The sequence below is a fragment of the Archocentrus centrarchus genome, chromosome 16 (genome assembly GCF_007364275.1).
Source record: "Archocentrus centrarchus isolate MPI-CPG fArcCen1 chromosome 16, fArcCen1, whole genome shotgun sequence".
NCBI classification, from domain to species: Eukaryota; Metazoa; Chordata; class Actinopteri; order Cichliformes; family Cichlidae; genus Archocentrus; species Archocentrus centrarchus.
Window position 1 is genome coordinate 33828207 of NC_044361.1, and position 26505 is coordinate 33854711.

Below are 26505 nucleotides of genomic sequence, written 5' to 3' on the forward strand. Positions count from 1 at the left end.
GTCACTTCAGTTCCCCAAAAAAAAAAAAAAAAAAAAAATACAGTCTCATTGTGAAAGGAAAAACAAACAAAAACAAACAGCTTCTTTAACAATTCAAGTTTTGGTCTTCAGCTCATCACCAGGAAAGACAGGACCTCATACAACCACACCAAAAAAACAATCAAACAAAAATAGTGGAGTTATTTGTGATTAAAAGTGAGTGAGTTAAAGAAGGATTTCACTAATAGGTGTTATGAACTTAACGCCTCCTGTCACTGATTCTGCTGCAGCTTCCTCGGAGCTCAGATTGGGCTTCGATGCTAATCAGCTGCTGTTTGTCTCTGTGTGAACCAGGATGCTGCAGAAACAACCGACATCCAGGCCGACCGCAGCCGAGATCCTCAAGAGCAGATTCATGGAGGAAAGCATGCAGGTTGGACTCTTCAGAGACACTCAGTGCCAAATATTCACTGACAGCCTGGACTGTACGCTCCAGTTTATCTAGATTAAAGAAAAAATGTACTGTATTACTGTGTGAAGCACAACTTTACTGTTGCCACCAACAGTTTTATTTCTAATGAATCTGCTGATCATTTTCTCATTAATTTGATAAAGACAAAAACAGGAAAATGTACCTCCAGATCCGAGCCAGCACCCACTGTAGAATTCAAAAAGCACAAAATATACATGTGCACAATACATGGGACCGTAATAATTAGCAAACATACCAATAAAAATGATAAAAGTATAAGTTAAATCCATTAAAAGCTATATAAATCAAATAAAATAAATCTTTATTTGATACTTTACATTAACAGTAACATTGAAAAATGAGTATCAATCACATAAACTGCTGGTTTAGGAAGTTGACTTAAGGCTGAACAGGAGGGTTTTGGAGAACAAAAGGTGAAACAGCTTCACAGTGCTGGCCGAGCTGGTTCATAGCTGCAGGCATGTCAGAGAGACCACAAAGAGCCACAAAAACACCATTTTCATTTTTAACATTTTTAAATCAAGTAATGACCTGGACTAACTGAGCTTTACAGTTTTCTGGTCAGGAACAAAATCATGGGCAGGTTTTTTTTCCATGTTCTCCTGGGATAAAACAAACTTTGTGATATTTCTTTTTTTTTTTTTTTAAAAGCCTGTCATGTCTGGTAGATCTTGCAAGCAGAACTGTGATCTGAATGCGTTGTTGTGCCAAACATATTTGCTATTTCAAGATGAGCTCTATAGGTTCTCAATAGGCTCTTCTTGTTGATGTTTTAACCCTTTATTTTATTTATCTGAGTTATTTTTTCACATACAATGTAACAGCCAGAGCTGACAGGCTGAAGAAGAGGAAAATAAAGAAAAGAAAAAGGGAGAGAGAAAGGGAGCAAAAAAAGGAGAGAAAAAAAAAAAAAAAAAGGGGAAAGAGCACAAGTCTATTAATCAGATACTTCATCACTTTAACATATAAAAAAATACTATCAATACTTGCAAAAATAAATTTGTGTGTGAAAAACAAAACTAACAAAGCATGTTACGCACACCAACAATTTTGTTGAGTTGTGATTGAGTGGGCGTTTGTGTCTGTGTCATGTTTGTGTCTGTGTCATGGAACGTACTTACCAATGAGGGCAAAACGCTGCAGCTCCACCCATCAGAAGCTAGAGGCAGGTACGGAAAGCCCCCGGAAACCCAGGCCACCAGCAGCCCACCAAGAGCCAGGAAGACCCATGGCTACTCAGTCCAAAGACAACCGCACACCCACCCCAGCAGACGGGAGAGGGTGGTCTCAGACGGAGCCCCCCCAGTCGAGGAGCAAGGGCTCCAGGGAACCCAAGGCGATGAGAAGCCAGTCCCCCCCCAGCGGCCAGCCCCCTGCACTGGCCGGCGGCAGGGTCCCCGGGCCCATGGCACCCAAGGACCGCACGACCCTCCACAGAGCCCCCCCCACGCCGAAGAAGCCAACGCAGCCCCGCACCGCACCCCCAAGGGGGGCAGGCCAGCACCCACGCCAGAACATCCAGCCCCACCCAGGAACCCTGAGGCACCCCCATCCCAGGGGGGTAGGGGGGAGGAGGCAACCAGCAAGGAGCGGCCAGGAGGCAAGGCACAAGGCCCAGACCCAGGTCCAGCCATACATACAAACACACCTACACACCCGTGTACACATTTATGCACAGATACTCATACATGCCCATACATACTTACCCACACACAGATATGCCATACATACACATTCACTCACCCACCCATACTCATGGAGACGGTGACAAATACACAAAGACACACATTCATCCATAGCTACCCACCCTCTGAAGACGGGGCAAGTGGAAACCACCCCAGGGCCAACAGCGACCCCAGGACGCCACCAGCCCGGTCCCCAAGGAACCACCCGACCCCCACCCTGGGCGAGGTGTAAGAAATCGGGGTGTAAGATGACCCATCCACCCCTCCTCCTCCCCAACTTGTAGGTCTATGTGTTAATGTTTGTGAGTGAATGAGGTGTATAGAGTGCAGTTAAAATTGAGGGGACAGTTATGCCACAAGCACCAACTGTTGGTCGTCAGTGCTTGCCCACACTGCCCCCCCAAAACCCTCCATGTCTAAAGTGCAAATAAAATTTGGGGACAGACAGTGACGAGGATCCGAGTGGGGCCACCTCAGCGGCCCCACCTCATCAACCTCTGAGTAACATGCCTGCCCCAAAGGTCCTATGTGTATCAGGTTGTAAGTGTGTATGTGTTGTGAGTTATAATGACTAAAGTGCAATTAAAACGGAGAGGCAAGTGGTGGTGCAGCTCTCCACGTGGCCTCTCCATCCAACTTTGTGATATTTCTGCGTTAACACAAACCAGTGTTTCTGCTGGAGTAGCTCTGGAAGGTTAGGTCAGCATCTGTGATTGCTCCAAGTTTTCTAGCCAGTGAAACTTTTCCCAGAGAAACTGGAGCGATAACGCCGTGTTTGCTGGGAGCTTCCAGAAGAACTCAAGCTGATTCTGCTAAATTAAGAGTCTGTGAGACAGTTAATCGACTATCCTAAATCACCCCAAGGTGCTGGTCAAATGTTAAAGTTTAAAGGCGGCCGATATCATGACAAAAGTGAAATTCTGGTTTTAGGTTAAAGTTTAGGGTGAATCTACAGGGGTTGGACAATGAAACTGAAACACCTGTCATTTTAGTGTGGGAGGTTTCATGGCTAAATTGGACCAGCCTGGTGGCTAATCTTCATTAATTGCACATTGCACCAGTAAGAGCAGAGTGTGAAGGTTCAATTAGCAGGGTAAGAGCACAGTTTTGCTCAAAATATTGCAATGCACACAACATTATGGGTGACATACCAGAGTTCAAAAGAGGACAAATTGTTGGTGCACGTCTTGCTGGCGCATCTGTGACCAAGACAGCAAGTCTTTGTGATGTATCAAGAGCCACAGTATCCAGGGTAATGTCAGCATACCACCAAGAGGGACGAACCACATCCAACAGGATTAACTGTGGAGCAAGAGGAAGCTGTCTGAAAGGGATGTTTGGGTGCTAATCCGGATTGTATCCAAAAAACATAAAACCACGGCTGCCTAAATCACGGCAGAATTAAATGTGCACCTCAACTCTCCTGTTTCCACCAAAACTGTCCGTCGGGAGCTCCACAGGGTCAATATACACGGCCGGGCTGCTATAGCCAAACCTTTGGTCACTCGTGCCAATGCCAAACGTTGGTTTCAATGGTGCAAGGAGTGCAAATCTTGGGCTGTGGACAATGTGAAACATGTATTGTTCTCTGATGAGTCCACCTTTACTGTTTTCCCCACATCTGGGAGAGTTACGGTGTGGAGAAGCCCCAAAGAAGCGTACCACCCAGACTGTTGCATGCCCAGAGTGAAGTGTGGGGGTGGATCAGTGATGGTTTGGGCTGCCATATCATGGCATTCCCTTGGCCCAATACTTGTGCTAGATGGGTGCGTCACTGCCAAGGACTATCGAACCATTCTGGAGGACCATGTGCATCCAGTGGTTCAAACATTGTATCCTGAAGGCGGTGCAGTGTATCAGGATGACAATGCACCAATACACACAGCAAGACTGGTGAAAGATTGGTTTGATGAACATGAAAATGAAGTTGAACATCTCCCATGGCCTGCACAGTCACCAGATCTAAATATTATTGAGCCACTTTGGAGTGTTTTGGAGGAGCGAGTCAGGAAACGTTTTCCTCCACCAGTATCACGTCGTGATCTGGCCTCTATCCTGCAAGAAGAATGGCTTAAAATCCCTCTGACCACTGTGCAGGACTTGTATATGTCATTCCCAAGACGAACTGATGCTGTATTGGCTGCAAAAGGAGGCCCTACACCATACTAATAAATTATTGTGGTCTAAAACCAGGTGTTTCAGTTTCATTGTCCAACCTCTGTATATAGCTTATAGTACAGTGATTGCATGTGTTTGTGTACGGATTTGTGTGCGTACAGCCTACAGAGAGGGCTTCTCCACCAATGCAAACACGCTCCCATGCACTCCTCCAAAATCCCAACGGCACATTGCAGAATGCTGATTGGTTGACAAGTGGGCCTGAACAGGGAAGAGAGTGACACCGGAGCACACCGGGAACGGGAGGAAAAACACAGGCAGCGGCTGCAGTGACACTTTTCATGGTTTTTAACACAGTTTCACTTCAGCTCTTTGGATGTTAGATGTTAGTTCTTCTCTGAGGCTGCAGCAAGAGGAGCCCACAGACCAGCTGCACCACACGTTTCTGACACTGCCCCCATCTGACAACAGAGGCTCTCTGCAGGCAGCCTGGCAGTCTAAAGCACACAGACACCCAGTGCTGAACCATAAGAGGTGTGTGTGTGTGTGTGTGTGCGTGTGTGTGTGTGTATGAGCAGGATATTATATAATACCATCATCCAGTTTCCCATAAACCTTGCTGCCGGCTTGATTCTTTTGCTGTTCGGGGAACTCGCAGAGAGATAACACATTAACACATTATGGTTTTTATGGAGCAGGTTACCATGGTTTCCACTGAAATATTATTATGTTAATGTTATTCCATACTGCACCGTGGCACTCTGGGATATTATAATGCAAGTGGTTTGAGCTGAAGATCCCCTGCTGAGTAAAAACGTGTAGAAACAGCAACGATCTCTACCAGGTGACCCAGCTTTAACATCTCTGATGTCTGGTCAGATTTCTGGGGATAAAATATGAGAGCAATAATTGATGCTTCTCATAATTTCATTTCACATCATTGCTACAGTTCTGCACACACAAATGATTAAATTAGAACACACTGATAGATTTAACTCAATGCCGAACCTACTTATTAAAAAATGATTTATACTTAGAGCTTTCATCTCAGTGGCTTAAAGAAGAAGCTTCCACTAACACGCCTCCACTGTGTGAGGAGAAAATGTGAAGCGCAGAGCAGGATGATAAAAGGAAATGTGAGACAATGTGAGACAAAGATGAGACTAAGGAACAGAATCTGACAGCCATATTCAAAGTTTTCCATGAGTTTTCCATGAGTTCACCTCATTAGAGGAAGTCCCACCTGCAGGGCCAATTAAGGCTTTCCTGCTCCTGCCTGATGGTTACTTTCAGTCAGCTTTATTGTCAATTCTGCAATATGTGCGGGATGTAAACGTGATCGAAATGTTGGGGCCCCGACCTACAGTGTGCAACAAAAATGAATGTGTGTGCACACACAAATGGACTGTAACACATATACACACTTTTTAAGGGCAGAGTGAGTACCGAGCAGAGGAAGTTCAATATCCTGACAGCCTTGATGGATGAAGCTGTTTCTCAGTCTGGTGGAGGAGGCTCTGGTACCTTCTCCTTGAGGGCAGGGGGCCTGAAAAAGCTGCGTGAGGGGTGGGTGGGTGTGGTCGCATACAATATTGACAGCTTTGTGGGTTAGGTGGGTGTTTTAAATGTCCAGGAAGGAGGGGAGTGAGGCACCACTGATCTTTTCTGCTGCATTTACAGTGCACTGCGGAGTTCTGTGGTTGGAGGTGGTGGAGTTTCCAAACCACACAGTGATGCAGCTGGTCAGGATGCTCTCAGTGGTGCCTCGATAGAAGGTGCACAATGAATACCAGGGCCCTCAGTTTGTTGTTTCACCTCACACCTGCAGTGTCTCCTCATTGTAGTTGATGAGACCCACTACAGTTGTGTCATCTGCGAGCTTAATGAAGAGGTTGTGGTTGTAGTGTCAGCAGAGGGAAGAGGAGACAGCTCAGCACACGTCTTTGAGGAGCTCCAGTGCTGTGTGATGGTGCTTGTTGTTTTTGCTGAGCCAAATTACCTGTGGTCTCTCAGTGAGGAAGTCGAGCAGCCAATCACAGAGAGGGGTGTTCAGGCCCAGCACGTCCAGTTTGTGTTAAATGCTGAGCTAAAATCTGTGAACATGATTTTAAAATAGGGTTTTTGTGTTGAGGGTGAGGTCTGAATGGAGAGCAGAGGATCAATCGAACAGTTTGCATGATATGCAAATTGATTGGCTAGAAGTCTTAGGATCGGAGTTTTGGTTAATGAAGTAGTGTGTGTGTGTGTGTGTGTTTGCAGAAGAGGGACTGCTTTTTCATTTTGTGCCGTTTTCTTCATTCGGGTTCATTCTGGGGTCACTTTGTCATCAGAGGCACCTTTGATTTGAAAAGTTCTCCCTGTGTCTCATTCCTGTTTGTAGCCTGTATCTAAGGTTATTTGTAACCTGGGACTAGAGGAAAAGAAATGTAGGCCTTTGTGTTCTGCAGGTTTGTGTGCTTTCTTGTCATTTCTGGATCTGTAACCTGTTTCGTTTCCTTTTGGAGGCACTTGCAGAACCTCTGGGTGAAGCCAGGTATTAGTGACCTGCAGTGTAATGCACCACACTGGTAGGGTTAGATTTATTTGATTATATCAGCCTTAGAGGTACTCTCTGTTGTAATTTGTGCTTTGAAAAGACGGGCAAAGAAGCCCAATATTTAGTTATATTTTTTAATCCAGAACAGACAGGCTTAACTGTTAGAAGTTGCTTTTTTTCCCCCACTTGCTTTTTGTTGAATCTCATCCACTCTGCTTGCACTTTTCTTAATTTGTGCACTTCTGTGGAACCCTTATTCATTAAACTAGTTAACTCTGACAAAACCTTGTCCATCAGCTTAATGCATATCATTCCCCCTCCCCTTAGTGAGCTGGAATCACACATGGACCTCATGTGTGATTCCAGATGGAGGACTCAGGACTTGAACTCAAAAGGCAGCGTTAAGGCTGAAGTCACTTCTAAAAATATAGAAACAAGACAGGACTGAAAACCAGAAATGCAAAAACTCAGAGACAAAAAGGGAAACCAGAACAAGGGAGCACACAGCATGAGAGAGGGAAACTGAGGGCTTAAACACACACACACAGGGTAATCAGGGAGAGGACACAGCTGGGAAAACAAGACACAGGTGAGCAGAATCTAACTAACAAGACACAGGGAAGTAAAACTGAACACAACATATATGAGACCAGCAAAAATAAAACAGGAAGTAAGTAAACACCAGAGACAGAGACTTGAGAACAAGACTTGGGGGAGGCAGGATAACAAAAACTCAAGGAATAAAATAACCTATGAAGAAACTATAGTCTCCTGCACAACATCCAAAATATAGTTACAAGAACAAAGGAAATCATAAATAAGAACAACAGGCTTAATAAGGCTTAATAGACGTGTGTGTTTAATATGAAGTGGGCCGGGTTCATTCAGGATGCAGCTGCTGTGAGTCTACTGACACCAAAGTCCTGGAAGAACCAGGTTAGATCTTCCTAAGTATGGAGGACACACACTCAAACACAGGAATTTCACTCAAATACAGCCACAGCTGTAACACTTTACACACAGGAAATTGATTCCAAGCTAAAATATTAAAATTGTTTTTCCATCTGCAGTGTTTCTGTCTGTTGTAATTGTCTCTGTTTTTGCAGAAAATGAAGGACAGGTTTGTCTTTACCTCATCAGAAAGAGGAAAAAACGATGCTGAAGTCATCGCCAAGCATGTGTAAGAGTCTTCCTCCTCCTCCTCCTCATCATTCCTTTCCCTTTGCTTTTTCTCATCATCCTCCAGCACCTCCTGTTTTGTTTATTTTATCCCCCCACCTCCATCTGTGATGTTAATCCTCCCCCTGCCCTCTGAATGAAGCTACAGCACCCACTTTGTCCACAATCATGAACCGAAGGATAGAGGAGCTGTGGTATATTTTTTAGCCATCAGGGAGTCATATCGTTTGGAGAACTGTAAAACTCTTCATCTTGCTGAAGAGGCCCTCCATATTCTGCCTCTCTGCAGAGCATGAATGTATACAAATCTGCACCCAGGACATTAACTGTCTCATAAATACAGACAACAACCCTCTGCATTAAAAGGACTGTGGAACAGTTTCTGCTGACACGAGGAGGGGTGACGGTTGGCTCTTGGTGCCTAACCCAGCATGCTTTGGGCTGGTGGGTCTCATCCCTGTGACCTGGGAATTCACTATCATTGTCCCAGCTTGCAAGGCCATGGTGGAGGAGCCTCAGCTTTAAAGAGTGGGGTCACTTCTGCGCACACAGCACTCCACCATAAGCCCCATTGTGCAAAATATAAAAGAATTTTTCCACATTCAGTGCAATCTTTTTGAAGTCCTGCAGCACTGGGGGAGATGCAAAAATACTGCTCTAATTATGACATCATCAAGCAGTCTGAACTCAAATCTGTGCAGCAGTTTACCCCCCTCGGCTGCACCATCATCGATCACACCAAGATCGACAAAGAGATTAACAGGCAAGCAAAAGCCAACAGCGCCTTCAGCAGGTCCAAGTGTGTTGGACGTTGTGACCAATGTTGAGGTCCTCTAGCAGGTGGAGCTCCCCAGCATCGAAGGATTGTTACTCAAATTATATCCTAGGGTACCTAGGGTAGTTCTGTGTGGTAAGCTGCCCTCCAGCCAATGCAACAGAGGGGGCCCTAAAAGGACCTACAGTACAAGGACCTACTTCAGTCCTCCCTAAATGACTGCAACATCAGCCCCTCCCACAGCTCAGCCCTGGCCTCTGACAGGAACCGCTGGCGTAGGTCTGTCAACTCAGCAGTCAAGTTTTTTTTAAGGTACCAGTAGAGCTGACCTGGAAAACAAGGGAGCAGTTGAAAAATCTGAGGTCCACTGCTCCCGACCCTACCCAGGTCTCCATCTGTAGTCACTGTGGCAGAGTCCGTCTATCCTGAATAGGCTTTGTCAGCCATCAGTGTGCCTGCAGTCGACGCGGTCATCCCTCTTCATAAATCTTTGTTTTTTAAAGCCAAGCCATATATAAAACATTGGAGTCTGTGGGGACTGATGTAGTTTTAGAGGCAACATCAAGTGGACATTAGAGGAACTGCAGCTTCAGCTGTCAGTCCTGGGAATATGAAACTAGGTCTTAAATTGCTTTTTTTTTTTTCAGATGCAATGTTGCAAACCTTCCAATCATGCTATATTTGTTCAGTATTTTTCTAATTTTGCTGTCATAAACTTTAACATGTAACATGCTAACTGAGGCCTGTAGAGTCTGAGATGGAGCTCTTGGGTTTTTGCAGTTTCTCTGAGCACTGCGTGCTCTGGCCTTGGGATAAATTTGCTAGGATGTCCACTCCTGGGAAGACTGTGAACTGCATAAAACCTATGTGAATGCTCCAGACCAGCAAACTACCAAAGCTTCTGTTGTAACAGAGGCGCTCACACCTGCTGACGAGCAATTAGTCAAGTAGATCTGATTAGCAGCGCCTGGCTCTGTTGATTCCTGTGGAAGCAGGGAGGGTGGACTTAGTTTTTCACAGGACTGAAACTATGAATTAAATGTAGCTCCACTTTGAGCAGTAACAGTAAAATGCTGACTGATGCATTTATTGACAAAATATATCAGTATGTTCAAGAAATACCTTTAAGTACAGTTTAGTTGGGAATGGTGAGTTAGAGTTGGTCAGGGAGGAATTGCCCTTTCTCACCTCCACTTTTTAACTTCAGTCTTCATCATTTTGATTTTTTTCATTTCACAGCTCCTGATTCTCCTCATCCTTCTTAATTTCCTCCTCTTTGTCCTCTTTCCTTTTTCTCCTCTTCTTTGCTTTCCCCATTTCTTTTTTCTCTTTATTTGCCTCATTTTCCTTCTCTTTCCACTTTGTTGCATTTCCTCCTTTTCTTGCTCTCTTCCCTCCTCTGCTGCTGCTTCTTCTCTAATTCCTCCTCTTCCTCTTGTTTTTCCTGTTTCCCTTCCCATCCTCCCTTCTTGTTTTCTTCCTCTTCATTACCCTTCTTCTTATTTTCTTGCTCCTCCTCATTATGCAACCCTGCCTCATGCCTGTCAACCCCCCCCATACACACACACACACACGTACACACACACTATTAAGTGTTTAACACAGCCTCTCCTCAGAGTGTTGCTGCTATAATTAGAGCAGCGAGTGAAGATCCAGCTCGATGTGTGTGTTGACAGACGAGACGCTGCTCACTGACAGATAATCCGTCCCCGCTACGCTGCACAGACACCTACACATTTGTGCTACTCTTTGTGAGGCCTCTCATTGAGTTAATGCATTCCTCACCACCTTAACCTAACATTTCAAATGACGCTGCCAAACACGAAGCCCAAACCGAATTCTAACCTGAGCCTTCAGACGTGCCTCTAAAGGGTTTTTCAAACTGAAGACTGACTAAAATATCCTCAGTCCCAGGGGCAAAGAGGTCCTCAGAAAGATAGCAATACAAGTACACAAACTAATATGTGGTAAATATGTGCATCAGTTCTGTGCTTCAGTTACAAAATTTGAGCATAACAACATTTAAGTGATAAGGTAACAGCAGCTCGTCCTTACACCGTGCCACACAGCACAGAGCAGAAGTCAGGTGCAGGAATGGGAAAGAAAATCTCATCAAATTTTAACACAAAATAACCCGTGCAGACTGAACTGCTCCTGAAATGCTGGAGAGATTTAAAGCTGTGAGAAGGACAGAGCAAAACTGATTCAGTGACACAAAGTCAAAGACACGCTGTAGTTGTGTTCCCTGCAAATCAGTCACGTTCTGCAGCGATGGCCTGCTCCCATCACTCCGTTCTGTCAAGCTTCATTTGTAATGCTGGAAGAGGACAAAGTACAGCAAGTGGGGAGTGATGACTGTGTTTGGTGTGGCCCAAAAACTCAAATGTAATCGTGACAGGGAACCTAACAGAGTTGGCACCAGAGTTGAGGTTGTTTCATCAGAGCTTCCTGCTTACCCTGATTTTGACCCTGGGGGTCAAATTCATAGTGCAGAATCACAAAGTGTAGAAGGATGAGCATGCTCCTGATAGTGCTCCTGGCCTGTCACACCTTCTTCAGTCCTGTGAGGACCGTTCAAAGCTGGAGATCCAACTCTCAACCCCAGTGAAAGTCCTCAATGAAGGTCGGACTTTTTGCTAATGGGGACCACTTCAGTCATTACTGGCACCTCTTGGTGTTTGTGCTCATCAACAGTCTTGGAACCTCTGATTGCTCCTGACACATGAGTTTAACAGCATGACAGGCAGCAGCTTCACTACTGACCTCACTTAACTCCATATTTGAGGCAGAAGGAAAACTTTTCTGGGTCGAACGGGCTTCAACTGATCGACAGTTCAAGAGGCCAGTGATCTGACTGGACAGTCCTAGGCGACTGACAGCTGTATGTGTGTGTGTGTGTGTGTGTGTGTGTGTGTGTGTGTGTGTGTGTGTGTGTGTGTGTAGGAAGATGAAGGTTCACCTGCAGACTCTGAAGGACAGGTCAGAGGTGGAGAAAATGACCCCCAGAGAGAGGATGAGACTTCGCAAACTGCAGGCTGCCGACGAGAAAGCCAGGAGACTCAGGTAACACACACATACAGAGACACACCTTGTCAGCCAATCATGGGGCAGCAGTGCAGGTACAGGTGAGGAGCTTTAGCTAATGAGAGAAGCTACATTGAATTGACACAAGAGGGACACTGAGGATGAACTAAACAGCAGCCAGGAACCAAAGAGAATAATTACATAAACAAAACATGAAAGTCAAAAACTCAAATCCACTGGGTCAAATAACCCAGGACCCTGGCAGATAGAGTATTTAAAAAACACATTTGTGATGCTTTCTTTGAAATTTTAATGTAACTGCAGTTGGTACTAAAGTTAAAGTTTGAATTGTCTGGGGGCTTATATATATATTGTTTGCTTCTTATGTATCATCTGCTTGAGTGTCTGTACATTTCTGATTGACTTCAAATAAGCCTTCTGAGCTCCTTTCTTCTGCTGCATGGCATTTTTATTGATGTTTCTGTCTCGTGTTTAGTGCACAGTGTCTGTCAGAATTCAGGTTCACTGTATGGGAACCTAATTTTTAGGCTGAGGGTTTGTGTGCACTCTGTTTACGACATCCTCTCGTGTCAGTAGACTGTTGATCGACCTGCTTTCTTTGAGTTCAGCTCTCTATGACGGGGGTGACCACGTCTACTTTATATGTGACTGCACAACATTTCTGCCCCTTTTTTCTTTGTCCCACAATTGTATTGGCACTCTTTTACAAAAGTCTACACTGCAGGACATCATAGTGTAAGGGGCGCCAGGAGGCATCATAGTCAGATGCCTGATCTACCTCAACTGGCTCCTTTCACTGTGGAGGAGTAGCGGCTCTACTCTGAGCCCCTCTTGAATGGCTGCAGTCTTCACCCTGTCTCTAAGGGAGGTCAGCCACCCTTTGGAGGAAGGGATGAGATTCTGTGATCGAATGCCTTCTCCTACATAGCACAGCAGGGGACGTGACAAAGATACGTTCAAATAAGTTATATTTGTCCTTAATGTTCCAGGAAGTCCCACTGAAATCAATTTGAAGCAACTGTACAAAAGAGGCAACCATATAAACTCATATATAAACTTAACATATTAAAAATACAATAAACCCAATATAAAATATAGTTTATAAACAAAAAAGTACCAGTGGCCTCTCAAAGAAAGCATCCACACACCACCTCCTTCTTTATGCTCTTCAACAAACGATGAGTGTGTTTAAGGTGAGATCTTTCTGTTAACTTGAAATTGCTTGTTTTGTCCAGCCTACAGCTCAGGCCACCAAATGATTAAAAAGAAATTAAATTATGGAAATTATGTGAAGGAAAAGAAGAAAATCCACAAATATGAGAACCTGCAGCTGTGTGTTTGTTGGTCTCTTATATCGATAATTCTCTGCAGAGTCGGCTGCTCTGCAGCGCTGATGCATGAGACTGTTGAGCAACATTAATGGGAAATTCACCAGGCTGAAATTATCCTTTAATCAGTGCCACTAACTGTACCTCTGGAGGGAAGAAGGCTCTAATCTGGAGTGAATGAATCCAGTCATGTCTCACGTTTCATGAGGGGCAGCAGCAGCAGGTGGCGCGGCTCCATCAGGACTCAAACCTGTGACCTCCTTCAGGCGGTGTGAGAGCAGAGTGACATTACCCAAACTGAATCTGACACATTCTGGTTTCCGTCCCCCTGAGCCGTCGTGCTAATCGACTTTCGTCATGGTGAGGGGGCCGTTAAACACTTGTTATCGTCACTGTGTGGCTAATAAAGTGCGAATGTGCTCTGACGCCTGCACGCCGGTGACATGGAGCATCGTCAGATGGCGTACAGGCGGAGATCACATTAGAGGGCAGGGACAACAGCAGGGCAGTTTGGATGTTTAGCAGAAACTGTCATTTTCTGCAGGATTTTGTCTCCCAAACACAACCTGAACATGCGTTTTATCAAGGATGGCTCACATTAAATTATAGATTTCTCTATAGCTACTCCCTGTTCCCTCATAATGGAGCAGCTGCTGATTCAACACCTGTTTACACACTTATAAGCCCGTTAAACAGCTGTAATCTGCTGTTATCGTTCCCAAAGATAACTCGAGCAGGCTGTTATCATCTCATTTAACGTGGTGAGTGCCCTTTAAGACGCCCTTTCATTATGAGGCAACTCTTGCAATACCCTGAAATAAGGTTATACTTCCCTGTTTTCTCTGACTCTCACACAAACAGCTAAAGATGCTTTGAGGCAGCATCATGGATTAAGTAGCAGAGCATCACTGTTTCTAACTGCAACAGGAGTCACAACGCCCTCAGCTGTGGCTGCCAGGCTTAAATGTGTTTAGAAATTCCCCCCTGAGGGGGAATCAACTAAAGTGAAATCAATTAAGGGTCAAGATGCAAAACTACTCTGATTGCACCTGACAAAGGAAATTTATGAAATATAGTGCTGAATAATAACTGAGTTAAAGCCCACAGTTACTTCACTTGGATTAAAACACATCTACTGTATGTGTATGGAAAGTGACATCTGAAAAAATCAGGTAGATTTAAACCATTTAAATGAGCCTCAGTGTGCGCCCTGTGCTCTCTGCAGGAAACTGGCTGAGGAGAAATACGAGGAGATCCACACCCGCCGCAGGGAACTGAGGAGCCGCCATTTTGAAAAAGTCAGTCTGGATGTTCTAAATGTAAGAAAACGTTTTACACACACTGCCAGTCTTTAGGCTTCAGCTGAATTAATCCTCTCACAGGCTGACTAGCCTCACTGTGAGTCACTGTGAAATGGGTTTCACAGTGACTCACAACAACTCATTTAATGCTTTTCAACCAACTATTAGGAAAGCGGAGAGGGCGGAGCCTGTGAAAGTCTGCCAATCAGCAGCCGGGATCACCGGAACGCCGGAGGGTCGCAGCCAATCCAGGAGCAGCACGAGTCCGAACCGGAACTACACGGTGAGAAAACGTCACAATTAAAAAACAGTCATGGCTCCTCATTCATTTAATGCCACACACATTTGTTAAGGCTGTGGAGATGATGGTGATCAGATTCATTAACAGCCTAAAATGGGCACAGACCCCAGGCAAAGGAGGCCGGAGGGTCTCAGTGCAAAGAGGCTCAAACCACATTAGAGAGAGAAAAGAGAGACACACAGTGACCACAAAGTAAAAACAATGGCAACAAGGATTTATGTCCAGGTGTGTCAAATGAGGATTTCCCACTTTTAAAGAGTGAAAACGTCACATGTGCAGGCTGGATGGGCCGACAGCAGCGTGACTCATTGCACCGCTCACACCAGTGTCCACAGTCTGGTTACTACACAGGACACATGTTTACACGTCAGCAGCAGCAGCAGCAGCAGCATATTTAAATATCATTCAGAGCTTCTCAGTCAGGGTCAAGATTTGTTTGGGTTAAATTGTAACAGCTGCCACTTTTTCCAAAGCTTGACTTTCTGGTTTGCCATTGAGACATACGTACGTGTGGCAGACACAAACAATATTTCAGGAAAGAAAGTGTGTGTGTCCATGAACACAGATTCTTATGTTGCCGTGAGGCCGGGCGACTCCCAACGTGTGGACCAGATTCAGATTTGGGGCTGTGGTATTCTTACGTTTAGGAATGGCTCTTCTAGCATATAAAAACTCCATATTTATGTTGATAAAGTTAAAAACTGGATTTTTATTGGAGGATTCTTCAGTCGGGACCACAGGGAATATTGTTGTCTCAACAAACTGTCCTCAGAGGTGTCGCTAAGATTGAAACCAGGTTCTCATTCCTCGCCTCGAACTCAGAATCAAGATAAAGAGTCAGAGTTTGCTTGAAGCCTCAGATCACTTCCTGTTGGACGGTCAGATTGCGTTGGCTGTCTCTCATCGAGTGTTTTTAATAAGCTTTAAGAACGTTTCATCATTTTGCAGTTATGATCTGTCTTTGGGTTCATATCGCTCTGGCGTTCTGTCACTGAAGTTCCCTAAATAAACCCAGCAGCCAGCCAGCTCGAACTAATGAAATCTGCAGCTGATGTGAGGCAAAAGCTCTCCAGAGGTTTTTGTGTTTCAGCAACTTAATCATAAGTTTATCTAAAAATCCTTCAGAGGTAATAAGAAAGGCCAAAAGCCAAAATTCTCATTAAAGTTAATATCATTTCTAAAAAAACCGACTGAGGCGAGACAAAGAACTTCTAATATTTCTCTATCGTGCTGTAATCGTCGGTCCCTCCTGGACTTTTCTGCTTTTATGAACAGAATTGGGCACAAAGTTTAGAGCTGAGGACCGCTGTGGGATCAGACATATTTGGATGATTCAGGTGTTCGCATAAAGGACAGAAGCAGAAAGATGTGAAGTGTGACAGAGTGAGGCGGCGCCTCGGTGCTGTTTGCAGAATCAAAATTACTGAAGTTGTAAATTAAATAGATTTTGTGATATTTTGAGAATAAATTCTTAATTTGTGCACAGATATGATACTAAGTCAGTTTTACAACAGGAACAAGAGTTTCAAAAAGTCTGATAAGAAAGTCTTTTTTTTTTTTTTTCACAACAACTCTGTTTTTCATAGCTGTGTAACCTGCGTGTGTGTGTGTGCGTGTGTGTGTGTGTGTGTGTCTGCTGCACACCATTAAAAAAGTTCTCTCTTACTTAGTTTTAGCGATCAGGTAAATTTAGCATACTTGCATTAACCTTCCCTGATCACGTTTTGACGTCTCGCTCCTGGAGAGGACTCACACATGACGAGAAACACTGAACACATGAAGATGTTGCCGTTTTGTCCTGTTCACATCGCAACTAATAGCTTCAAACCAACTTTTACCAACAGAAAGCAACTGGGCAGCAACTCAAAACACACAGGCAGGAGATTAAAATCCAAAATTAAAAGGTTCACACGCAGAAGAGTTCACGACCTTTCATCACGTCAGCTGCTGCATCTGTCCAGGTAATGTGACAGATTTCTGTCCGTGGAGCTCAAACAAAGTGGATTTTTTTCTTCAGTCTGCAGAGATTCATGTTTGATGTCTGTAGTAAACTGAATATCTGCAAACAGCCGGAGCTCAGGAGGAGCGCTTCATGTTTCTCTGGGAATCGCCTGAAGCCTTCGGAGACTCGTGGAGTTCCCTGGAGGATCCATGAAGTCCCTGAACTCCAGTTAATGAAGGAAGTTCGATAAATTTGGGGGGAACCTCGCAGCTGGAGACGTGAGCCCGGCTCTCCTGCAGGGAGTTCACAAACAAAGTAATGAAAGCGCTTTATGTGCAAAACAGACATCTGTTATTGGAGCGAAACAGCCGCACTTTTTGATATTTTTCCTGAGGAGCAGATGTAATTTAGATTCTCCACACTGAGCGTGTTCAGTAATAAAGTGGCCCGGGGGGGGCCTAACAGAACTTATAGATTCACATCAACAAAACAGAAGTAAGTGAATGTTTTCATCGTGTTGATCAGAAACAAGGTTGCTTCCATCTCTCCCTCCAATGATGCAATGATGTGACCGCCTTTCAGCCTGAACGAGTGACTCAAACGGTGAACGGGCGAGGGGGGTGTTCGGGATGCAGATCCACATTTTACACTGCGGTCTTCCTCCAGCATCAGCAGGGATGTGGAGTGAAGCTCGGGAGGATTTTGGAGTCGGAGGGAATCACCAACAGGACATTTAGCTCATTACTGAGTTTATAAAGGTTTGATTGCATCAAACTGCTCAGGGACACATGATGAACCCCCCCCCCCCCCCCATCCCCCTGCTCAGAGACAAAAGCTGCAAAGAAAAATAGAAAATGACTTTGGCGAGGAATTAAAATTTAAAGAAAGACGTTTTTCCTTCAGCTGATTTGATTTCATGTTTTTCCTAAAATACACAAAGCCTTTGAAGGGACTTTCTGATGTAACACTTTCCCTAAAAGCTGACAATCGGACCCTTCTATATCTTAAACAGTAACCATGCTCTGTGCAGTATTTTTTATCTATTAAGTATCTAGATTTTTATTGCTCGTGTCTAAACAGATTATAGCGTCTCTCTCTCTCTCTCGGCTGCCTCCAACAGCCTGTGGAGTGACTGATGTGAAGGATAAAGGATGCACTTTGTATGAAAATCCAAAGGATGTGATGTTCATGCTCCCCTGTCTCAGTGCCTCATCTTCACTCCTCCACAGCTCCAGCAGTGAGCTCTGCCAGCAAACAGCAGGTTAGAAATGTTCAGTAATTACTGTCAGCAAACAGCCAACTCTCAGCCATGGCCCGCCTGAACGAGGGATACTGCGGCAACACCGCTTCCTTTCTGAACTCTCTGTCCGCCGTCGCTATCTCAGCTGCAAGAAACCAGATGTGACGAGAAGGGGCGGGTCTGACTGTGAAACCCCATTCTCATTGGCTCATTTCTCATTGTGACTGACAAGTCATTAGTCCTGAGAATGTGACCTTTCCAAAGGATTTTAGGTCTATTTTTAGGCACAGAAATGTGATCAGCTGAAACTGCACCACTTGCTGAACTCGACCCTCTTGTCCAAATTCTCGGAAAACCAAGATGGCAGCAAACAAAAATGCTCAAGTCAAGGCTTCAAAATGGATTTCACAAGGAGGTGGATGAAGCTCTACGTGACCGTGATATCCTGAGGAGTATGAGAGAGAACTCCTTCTTCATTTAGGGGTCACCGCAGTGGATCATCTGCCTCCATCTCACCCTATCCCGAGCATCCTGTCCCTGTCACACCAACCCTCTGTACGTCCCCCTTCACAACATCATTAATAGTCTCGAGGTCTTCCTCTTTTCCTCCTGCCTGGCAGCTCCATCTTCACAATCCTTTGTCCAGGATATCCACTCTCCCTCCTCTGCACGTGTCCAAACCATCTCAGCGCCTCTAACTTCTCCAAACTGCTTAGCCTGAGCTGTCGCTCTTATGGACTCCTGTCCATCCTAGATAGACACATGCAGTTCACAGTCAGATTCACCCCTCCGGTTTCAAAACAATGTCACAGTGATTGTGTCCATCTTTTATACTGTCTGTGATTAATACGCATGCTATTCCATCACAGCAGAGAGAGGGTGGCTGTCACACAGGGGAAGAAGAGGCAGAAAACACATCCAGGTAGTGTGATGAGATGTGAGGAATGTTTAAAGACTGCTGGAGGTGAAGCTGAGAGAAGATGACTGTGACCTAAAATTAAATTCACTTTGAGGGTCAACATTTTGACCCGCCGGAGGAGATCCAGCTGACTGAACAGGCTTTAATGAAGAAGCTTTAAAGGAGGAGTTGGTTTTGCTTTTCACAGCACTGTTTCCCTGCTTTGAACTTTGAAACACCCAAGTGGACTATCAGAGAGAAAACAAACACCTGCTGGTAACTTCCTTAAAATGACTCATCATTAGCTTTTTATTTATCCAGAGACTCTTGTCAACACTTTGAAACTGCATCATATTCCTGAGCGTGTCCGCAGAGAGTCATTCTTAAGTAATAAACATTGAGAGCCTCATTTTGCTGCCAGTCTTTCATCACAGGAGCTGCCACCTTTCCCAAACAGCCGTCATCTTATTTTAGATCTCAGCTTTCCAGTTTTCTGCTCCTCACACTGTTTTCATCCTCCAGAAGCTCATTAATGGGTCCAAGAGCTCCGACGCGACCCACAACAGACGGGAACTCCTCTGAGGTGCGGATGCCACACTGTCAGGCGGGGCTTTAAAAGCCTCTGTGGTCTCACTAAATACTTTCAGCTTCAGTGGAAACAGACGCAACACCTGAGCCTTATGTCACATGGTGCTGGAGCTCAGCCAGCTACTACACAGCTTGGTATCACAGAGGAGCCTCTGGCAAAATATCACACAAGTCATGAAAGAGTGAACAATTCCACCCACGAATTTAGTGTTAAAGTGAGTAAAACTGCCAGAGCTTTATTCATCTGATGCCTGAAACTGTTTCTATTGTGTATTCTAATGAAAAGAGGAAAGAAGCAAATCAGTGATCGTGGTTTTATTTCAACAGATGCTGATTCAGTTTGAATGTGTGGAGTTCTTTCTGGGGTTCATGCTTCCAACAAAGAGACATCCAATTCAGTTTTATCTCTGTAGCATCAGAGAGACCCCAACCATCAGCTGACTCCCTGTGAGCTGCACTTGGCTCCTCTAAAACAGGAAGATTGAGACCTCCAGCCAAACCAGGCTCAGGGAGGGGCAGCCACCTGCCATGACTGGTTGGGGGTGAGTGGAGAGAGAAGAGAATATAGGAGCATCAAGAGATGAGGACAGAACACAAACTGCAGGAGAAAATAAAAAAACAGAAGTTAATGACTTGAAGCAGTGGCGCATAAACACATGGAGACTGAAGAGGCAGTGGAGAAGAAGTGCTCAGTGTGTCACCGGCAGCTTGAGCTTATGGCAGGCTCCACAGGTAGCTGAAGGCTCTGCCTCACATCACTTTCTGGGAACACCCCTGGCTCCTAAGCCAGCTGAGAGACATAATCTCTCCAGCATGTCCTGGGACATGTCCAAAACCCCTCACCTAAGAGGCACCCAGGAGGCATCAGGCACCTGAACCATCTCAGCCGGCTCCTATTGATGTGGAGGAGCCGTGGCTCACCTCTGAACTCTTTCCAAATCGCTGAGGTTCTCTCTCCAAGACTGAGCACAGACACCCTATTCAGTCACTACCCAGAGCTCATGACTGTAGGTAAAGGCAGGAACACTGACAGCTTCACTCTCACACTCAGCTCTCTCTTCATCTCAGCAGACCGGTACAGCATCCGCATCACTGCAGACGCCACACCCGCTCCACCCGACCCTCGGGACAATAGCTCTACTCTGACCCGGAGTGGGCACTCCACCCTTTAAATTCATTTCTAGATTTTTCTCTTTCCTAGTCCCTGGTAGTACTTTTGCTGCAGCATTTTGGATCAACTGGAGGTTTTTCAGGGCGCTTTAAAAACTACCTGATAATCACAATAATAATAAATAAGTGAACTTGATTTTCAGCTTCGCTCTGTGGATGAAACTAGCAGAACATTATTTCCTTTCCAGTTTACATGTTATAATGCACATGTGTGTTCAGGGAGCCAGAACTCTGATTGGCTGCTTTCAGTTTCAGAGGAGCCACAGAGTCCAGCATCGTACAGCGAGGCAGCGACACGATAATGGACCTCTGTGAGGATAGAGTTTAGGCAGCTGCTCTGCACTGTGGTGGCATTGAAGGTGATAATAGTAAAACCATTGGCTTAAATTTGATTAGGGCACTTTCAGATAAACATGCACTGTAATGAGATTTTTTTTTTCCAGGTGCTGTGCACTGCAGTTTTATAAATAAGATGCTAATCTGAGCAGTTGGTGTGATTCAGGAGCTGAGAACATATTAAATCACACAATTTATTTCAATTGAAAAACAGGAGAAGACTTCAGTCTTTGACTTCTCGCTGACTTTTCTGTCTCTTTGAGTTCAAACTTTTATTTTGCGATTGATTCCCATCACGTATGTTCCCAGAGCTCCGCCCTCTGTCTGATACTAGTCGTGTGATTGGCTGACAAAAGTGAAAGAGACTTTGTCAGACCTCAGAGACGTCATGAATTAAACATCCTCCATCATTACAATTCTCAGAGCTCGTTAGCAGGAATAATTACCCAGACAGAGCGCCTGGTACAACAGACAAATTAAATCCATCAAGACTTAAGAGTTAGGGAGGCATGCTGTTCATCAGCTCGTTATTTTACTTTATGAGAAGCATTTGGTCCCCTCCTGTGTGTGTGTGTTTTAAATATAAGTATGCACATAGGCCAATGTCCAAATGATGAGGTCATTGCAGATAATTATTAATTATTTGAATTTGTAAAAGTTGTAGCTCAGCCTGTCGCAGCGCTGGCTAAAACCCTGATATTCCACCTCATTTTATAAGTGTTGCTGTCATGAGACGTGTCAGTGCAGTTCTTGTTTGTGTAGAGTTATTAAAAAGTAAACTCCGGGGAGGAGCCTGTGCCTCAGCTGACTCCTCCTGTGCTTTTTCAGCTGTTTCTGTCACTGCAAGCAGCTTTGCAACCCTCCTCTGTTTCCCGCTGTTCTGCTCTTGCTCCGTGCTGTTGTCTTTCCATACATACATGTGGACGGGTGGAGACTTCCCAGAACAGCTATCAATTTACCAGTTATAACCTATGGTGATTATAAGAGCTGCAGCCAGCCTCGGCATGGTTATGAGTTATGTATATTTAACCCTCTGATCACGATAACTGAGAGGAACTCTCAGCATCTCTCTGTGGTTGTTTTTCCTCTTAATGTTCATTTTGTATCTGTTGTTTTGTATTATTAAATTCATTTTGCGTGTTTTTTGTTAAATTCTGTCTCTTAATTCTCATTTCCTGCTGTTTTGTAGCAGCTGTGTGTCTTTGCAGTTATTTGTTGGGCTCTTTTTGTGGCCATTTTGTCTCATTTTGTGTGTATTTGCAGTCATGTTGCATCTCCTCCTGGTCGTTTGATTCCTTCTCTCTTTCTTTCAGGTCATTGTGGTGGTTGTGTTCTCTCTCGCTCATCATTTTGACATTGTTGCTGTGTGTGCAGAGATCCCCGAGGACCCTCAGGCTGCAGAAGTTTATTACAACCAGGATGGATTTGACTCGTGCTCAGAGGACGACGAGCCAGCATCACCTGCAGAGACTCTTTACCTGTCTGACCCACAGGTGAGTGTGACTGTGTTTAATGTGCTTTCATGTCTGAACTGTTTAATTTATAAACTCTTCATGTGGGCCACAGTGTGAGGGAGTGAGGCGAGTGCTGTTTCCTTTCAGCTTATCTCCTTTTCCTTTATCCAGCGTCGAGGAGAGCAGATATGAGTTTGCTCGGCTCCTTAATTAGTGTTAGCATTAGCCTGGATTAGCATGAAGCACACAGCGATGTAGGTGGAGGAGCTTTGATTTCAGCTCTCAGGCGTCTCTGCTGGCTCTCTTTTATTGTGATGAGAGTTTTCATTGGGCTAAATTATCATAATATGATTCTCACATGTAGAGATAAGCCGCCTAAAACCTCTAATTAGAGACTCCAACACACACTGGCAGCAAAGGGAGTCCTGACCTGCCATTAACGAAGATGCACATTATTAGCAGCTCATTTACTCTGAAAGAAAAAGTGTGTTTTTATGCAGTCGTGGTGTGTTTCTTAAACCAAAGCTGGAGGCTGCCTCTCAGCAGATAAAATCAGAAATGTGAAAGATTATAACCCTGACGTTAAACATATTGACAATTTCAGGGGTGGCGTGAGGCATTAATAAAATAAGTGAAGCAGAATTAGTGGAAAGAAACATTTTTGAACAGACCCACACCGCTCATCTGCTCCCAACATCTAAAGAGCTCAGTGTGCTCAGTTTGTTACTGGTCAAAGAAGAAAGTAGCACTCACTGGTGGAGCATTTAAACTGGCCGCGTACCCCAGCTGCTGAGGAGACACCAACACAGGATAAGGCCTCCTCTGAACCAATCATTTGGCATCTCTTGGTGGAGCTCTTTGGGATAATTTTGCATCCCTTTGTGTCTGCTGTTGTGTCTCTTTGCAGGTCTTTGTGGGCCTTGTGTGTCTCTTTGTGCTTGCTTTGCCTCTGTTGTCATTTTGCAATAGTGTGGTCATTTTAAAAGTCTTTGAATGAATAAATGGATTTTAGCTTGTTTTGTAATTTAACAGTTTGTGGCCGCGTGAACCATCAATCATTCTCGTTCATGGCAAATAAAAGAAACTCACGAGGAGAAAATCTTTCATGAGGGGGATTCAAACTTGTTGCTTTCCCGATGCTGCTGAGCTCACAGATTGATTGATGGATAGATCACGCTGCTGTTTCAGTCATGTTCACCAGGAGGTACTCTTCAGTGTCTTCTATGTGTCACATTATCCCCACATCCAGCAGCAGTGTGACAGCTGAAGACATTTTTAAACAGATTTTTTTTTTTTAAATTGAAAATAAACATCTACAAAACTCTGATACAGTACATCAAGTTAAAAGTAACAATAAAACAAGGCGGATCTGAAATCCCCGAGCACACCATGTGGGAACCACTGCAACAGAAGATGTCTTAACAGAATAAATGAAAAGAATAATGCCAGAGCAGTAAAACTCCATGTTTAACTGAATAAAAAGCAGAGATGTCATTTTCTGGCACTTTGTTCAGGATCATGTATCAGGTAAGCTGAACACAGGTTTGGTTTGATGGGAGGCTGCAGACACCGAGAGCAGGATACAAGATATGCAGGCAGAGGATATCAGCGGGCATACAGGACGATAACAAGAGGAGCAAAATGCCACAAATATTCACTTTATCAGGATCACTTTCAGTGAAGAAACACACACACACACACACACACACGCCTGCAGGTAAAGGGTGACTCAGATCCCATTTTTCGGTAGACAGCAGCTCTGCATCCCGGGACGATTACCACCAATTTATAACCAAAGGGGCGAGTCCAATGCACTCCCAGCAGAGAGGCAGAGAGAGACTGAAGGCCAGCAGCCAATTTGTGGTTGAGCTTCAGAGAAAGTGGGAGGCTGGGAGAGATTAAACCTATTTGTCACCACTGATAGTGATGACAGAAAACAGAGAGGAGAAGAAGAGAAGAAATGGAGCGAAACTGGGGATTGTGGAGCCGGATAATGAGTGGAGCTGAGGCACAGAGAGGCCACGAGATAAAGCTCTGAGACTCTAATTGCTGCATTTTTGTGGAGGGGAGATGTGACGCTGGGTCACATCTCAACAGCCGTTCTCGTCTGATACCTGATAAATTTACTGTGGTACCCAAATCAAAACTGTACTATTTTAAATACCAAAGTGGTGCTGAATTAAACATGTTTTAACCTGCACCAAAACACATCAGACTGCTCTGTCAATTAGTGAAAGACCTGCAGTCTAAAATACAGATTAATTACTTACAGGGTATTACAGATAATAGGCCAAATTCGTCCACTACAAACCCTCTACAGTAAGGAAATGTTTTCCTACCCAATCGCCATTTTTTAAATTCCACTTTCATATTTTGTACATTTTGCTGAGACCATATATTCTGCAGATTCTGTCTCTCTGTGGTCCAAATTAAGTTTCAAAGCCCAGCCTATAAATGTAGCTGCAAAAGAAAAACTTTCAGGCAAAGGAAACCTTATATAGGATTTGCTGGTAAATCTTTTAAAGCCCATATTTGATTAAAACTATCACAAAGACAAGATGTTGAAGCTGATCAAATGTGCTACCTTTGAATTCTAACTCGGCAAAAAAGTTCAAAAGGTTCTTTGTTTATGACAGTTTCAACAAAGGAGTCCAGACAGGGCCAAAACCAAACAAAAAGCTGCATCGCAAGGCTGGGCAAAAGTCCAAAGGAATTAAAAAAAAAAAAAACAAAACAAAAAAAACATATTGGCCAGAACATAAAGTGATGGCACAAGGCCAGAAAAAGCAGTCCACAATGAGGCAGAACAGAGGTGAACCAGTTCAGGGGGCCTCCCAGGGCAAGGGACCAAACAACAGAGTCCAGACAGGTCGGGAGGCCGTCCAGGCCAAGGGACCCGACCTAAGGGCCATGGAACACCATGGAAGTGAGGCAAATCAGGGGGCTGACCACAGTGCTATCAGTGGCGGCGAGATGAGACAGGAGGCCGACCGCGATCCCAGTGGCAGCGATGCACTTGATTCGGTTCCAGGGGCCTGCAGCATGGCCTGCAGCGTAGATGGAGGACCTCTGGAGGACAGCCGTGTGGCCAGCGGTGTAGACGGAGGATTTCTGGAGTGGCGAGGATGGAGGAGGCTCGGTTGTAGGCGCCGGTGGTGAAGACTTTCAGGCAGCATAACTGGTAGCCGGCGTCGATGGTGGTGACGGGGCCCCTTGGGCAGCTTGGCAGGTAACACCGGGTAATGACGATGACAACAACCCTCAGGTGACTTGGCAGGAGTCACAGGCTTGGTCACAGGCTTGGTAACACAAACATGATACCCACGCAGACTTGATACACAAAACACTGGGGAACCAGAAATCAATATGTAAACAACAGTAACTAACAGAACAGGAAACTCAATGAAAACAGAACCTAAAGGAAATGAAACAGAAAATGCTGGGCACACGGCCCAGGACCATGACATCAGCATACCAAGATATTTTGGACAATTTGATGCTCCCAACTCTGTGGAAACAGTTTGGGGATGGCCCCTTCCTGTCCCAACATCACTGCACACCAGTGCATAAAACAGCTCCATAAAGACATGGATGAGAGAGTCTGGTGTAGAAGAACTTGATTGGCCTGCACAGAATCCTGAACTCAACCTGATAGAACACCTTTGGGATAAATTAGAGAGGAGACTGTGAGCCAGGCCTTCTCAGCCAACATCAGTGTCTGACCTCACAAATGTGCTTCTGGAAGAATGGTCAAAAATTCCTATGAATACTCCTAAACCTTGTGGAAAACCTTTCCAGAAAAGTTGAAGCTGTTATAGCTGCAAAGGGTGGGCTGACATCATATTAAACTCTATGGATTTAATGGGATTTCACTCAAGTTTTTGTTCTACCAGGTGAAATGTTTGAGAATTAGTTCTCATTTACAAGCATGACCTGGCTGAGAGGCCCCAGCAGAAAAAGGTCCACGACACAAGTTCATGTGCATGTGAAGGCAGACGAGTGAATACTTTTGGCAACAGAGTGAAAGTTTGTGTTGGTGTGGGGAGACCAGCAGAATATATTTCATTGGCTGTTACACCATATTTTAGCAAGGTCCTCTCACATAAACAGGGACATGTACGGAAACCTGTTCATATC

General features: G+C 44.7%; 1 protein-coding gene across 3 annotated transcripts in view; it reads left to right on the forward strand.

The window, feature by feature from the left end:
- The window catches only part of nek11 (NIMA-related kinase 11), a 76513-nt gene that overhangs the window by 38818 nt on the left and 11190 nt on the right, over positions 1 to 26505 (forward strand). For 2 of the 3 annotated variants that reach the window (XM_030750134.1, XM_030750137.1), the window contains 6 exons: positions 334 to 412; positions 7918 to 7991; positions 11709 to 11828; positions 14364 to 14457; positions 14608 to 14722; positions 22289 to 22407. In XM_030750134.1, coding sequence (XP_030605994.1) covers positions 334 to 412; positions 7918 to 7991; positions 11709 to 11828; positions 14364 to 14457; positions 14608 to 14722; positions 22289 to 22407 — 601 coding nt within the window. The remainder of the gene's footprint in view (positions 1 to 333; positions 413 to 7917; positions 7992 to 11708; positions 11829 to 14363; positions 14458 to 14607; positions 14723 to 22288; positions 22408 to 26505) is intronic. The other variant, XM_030750136.1, reaches the window with a different exon arrangement.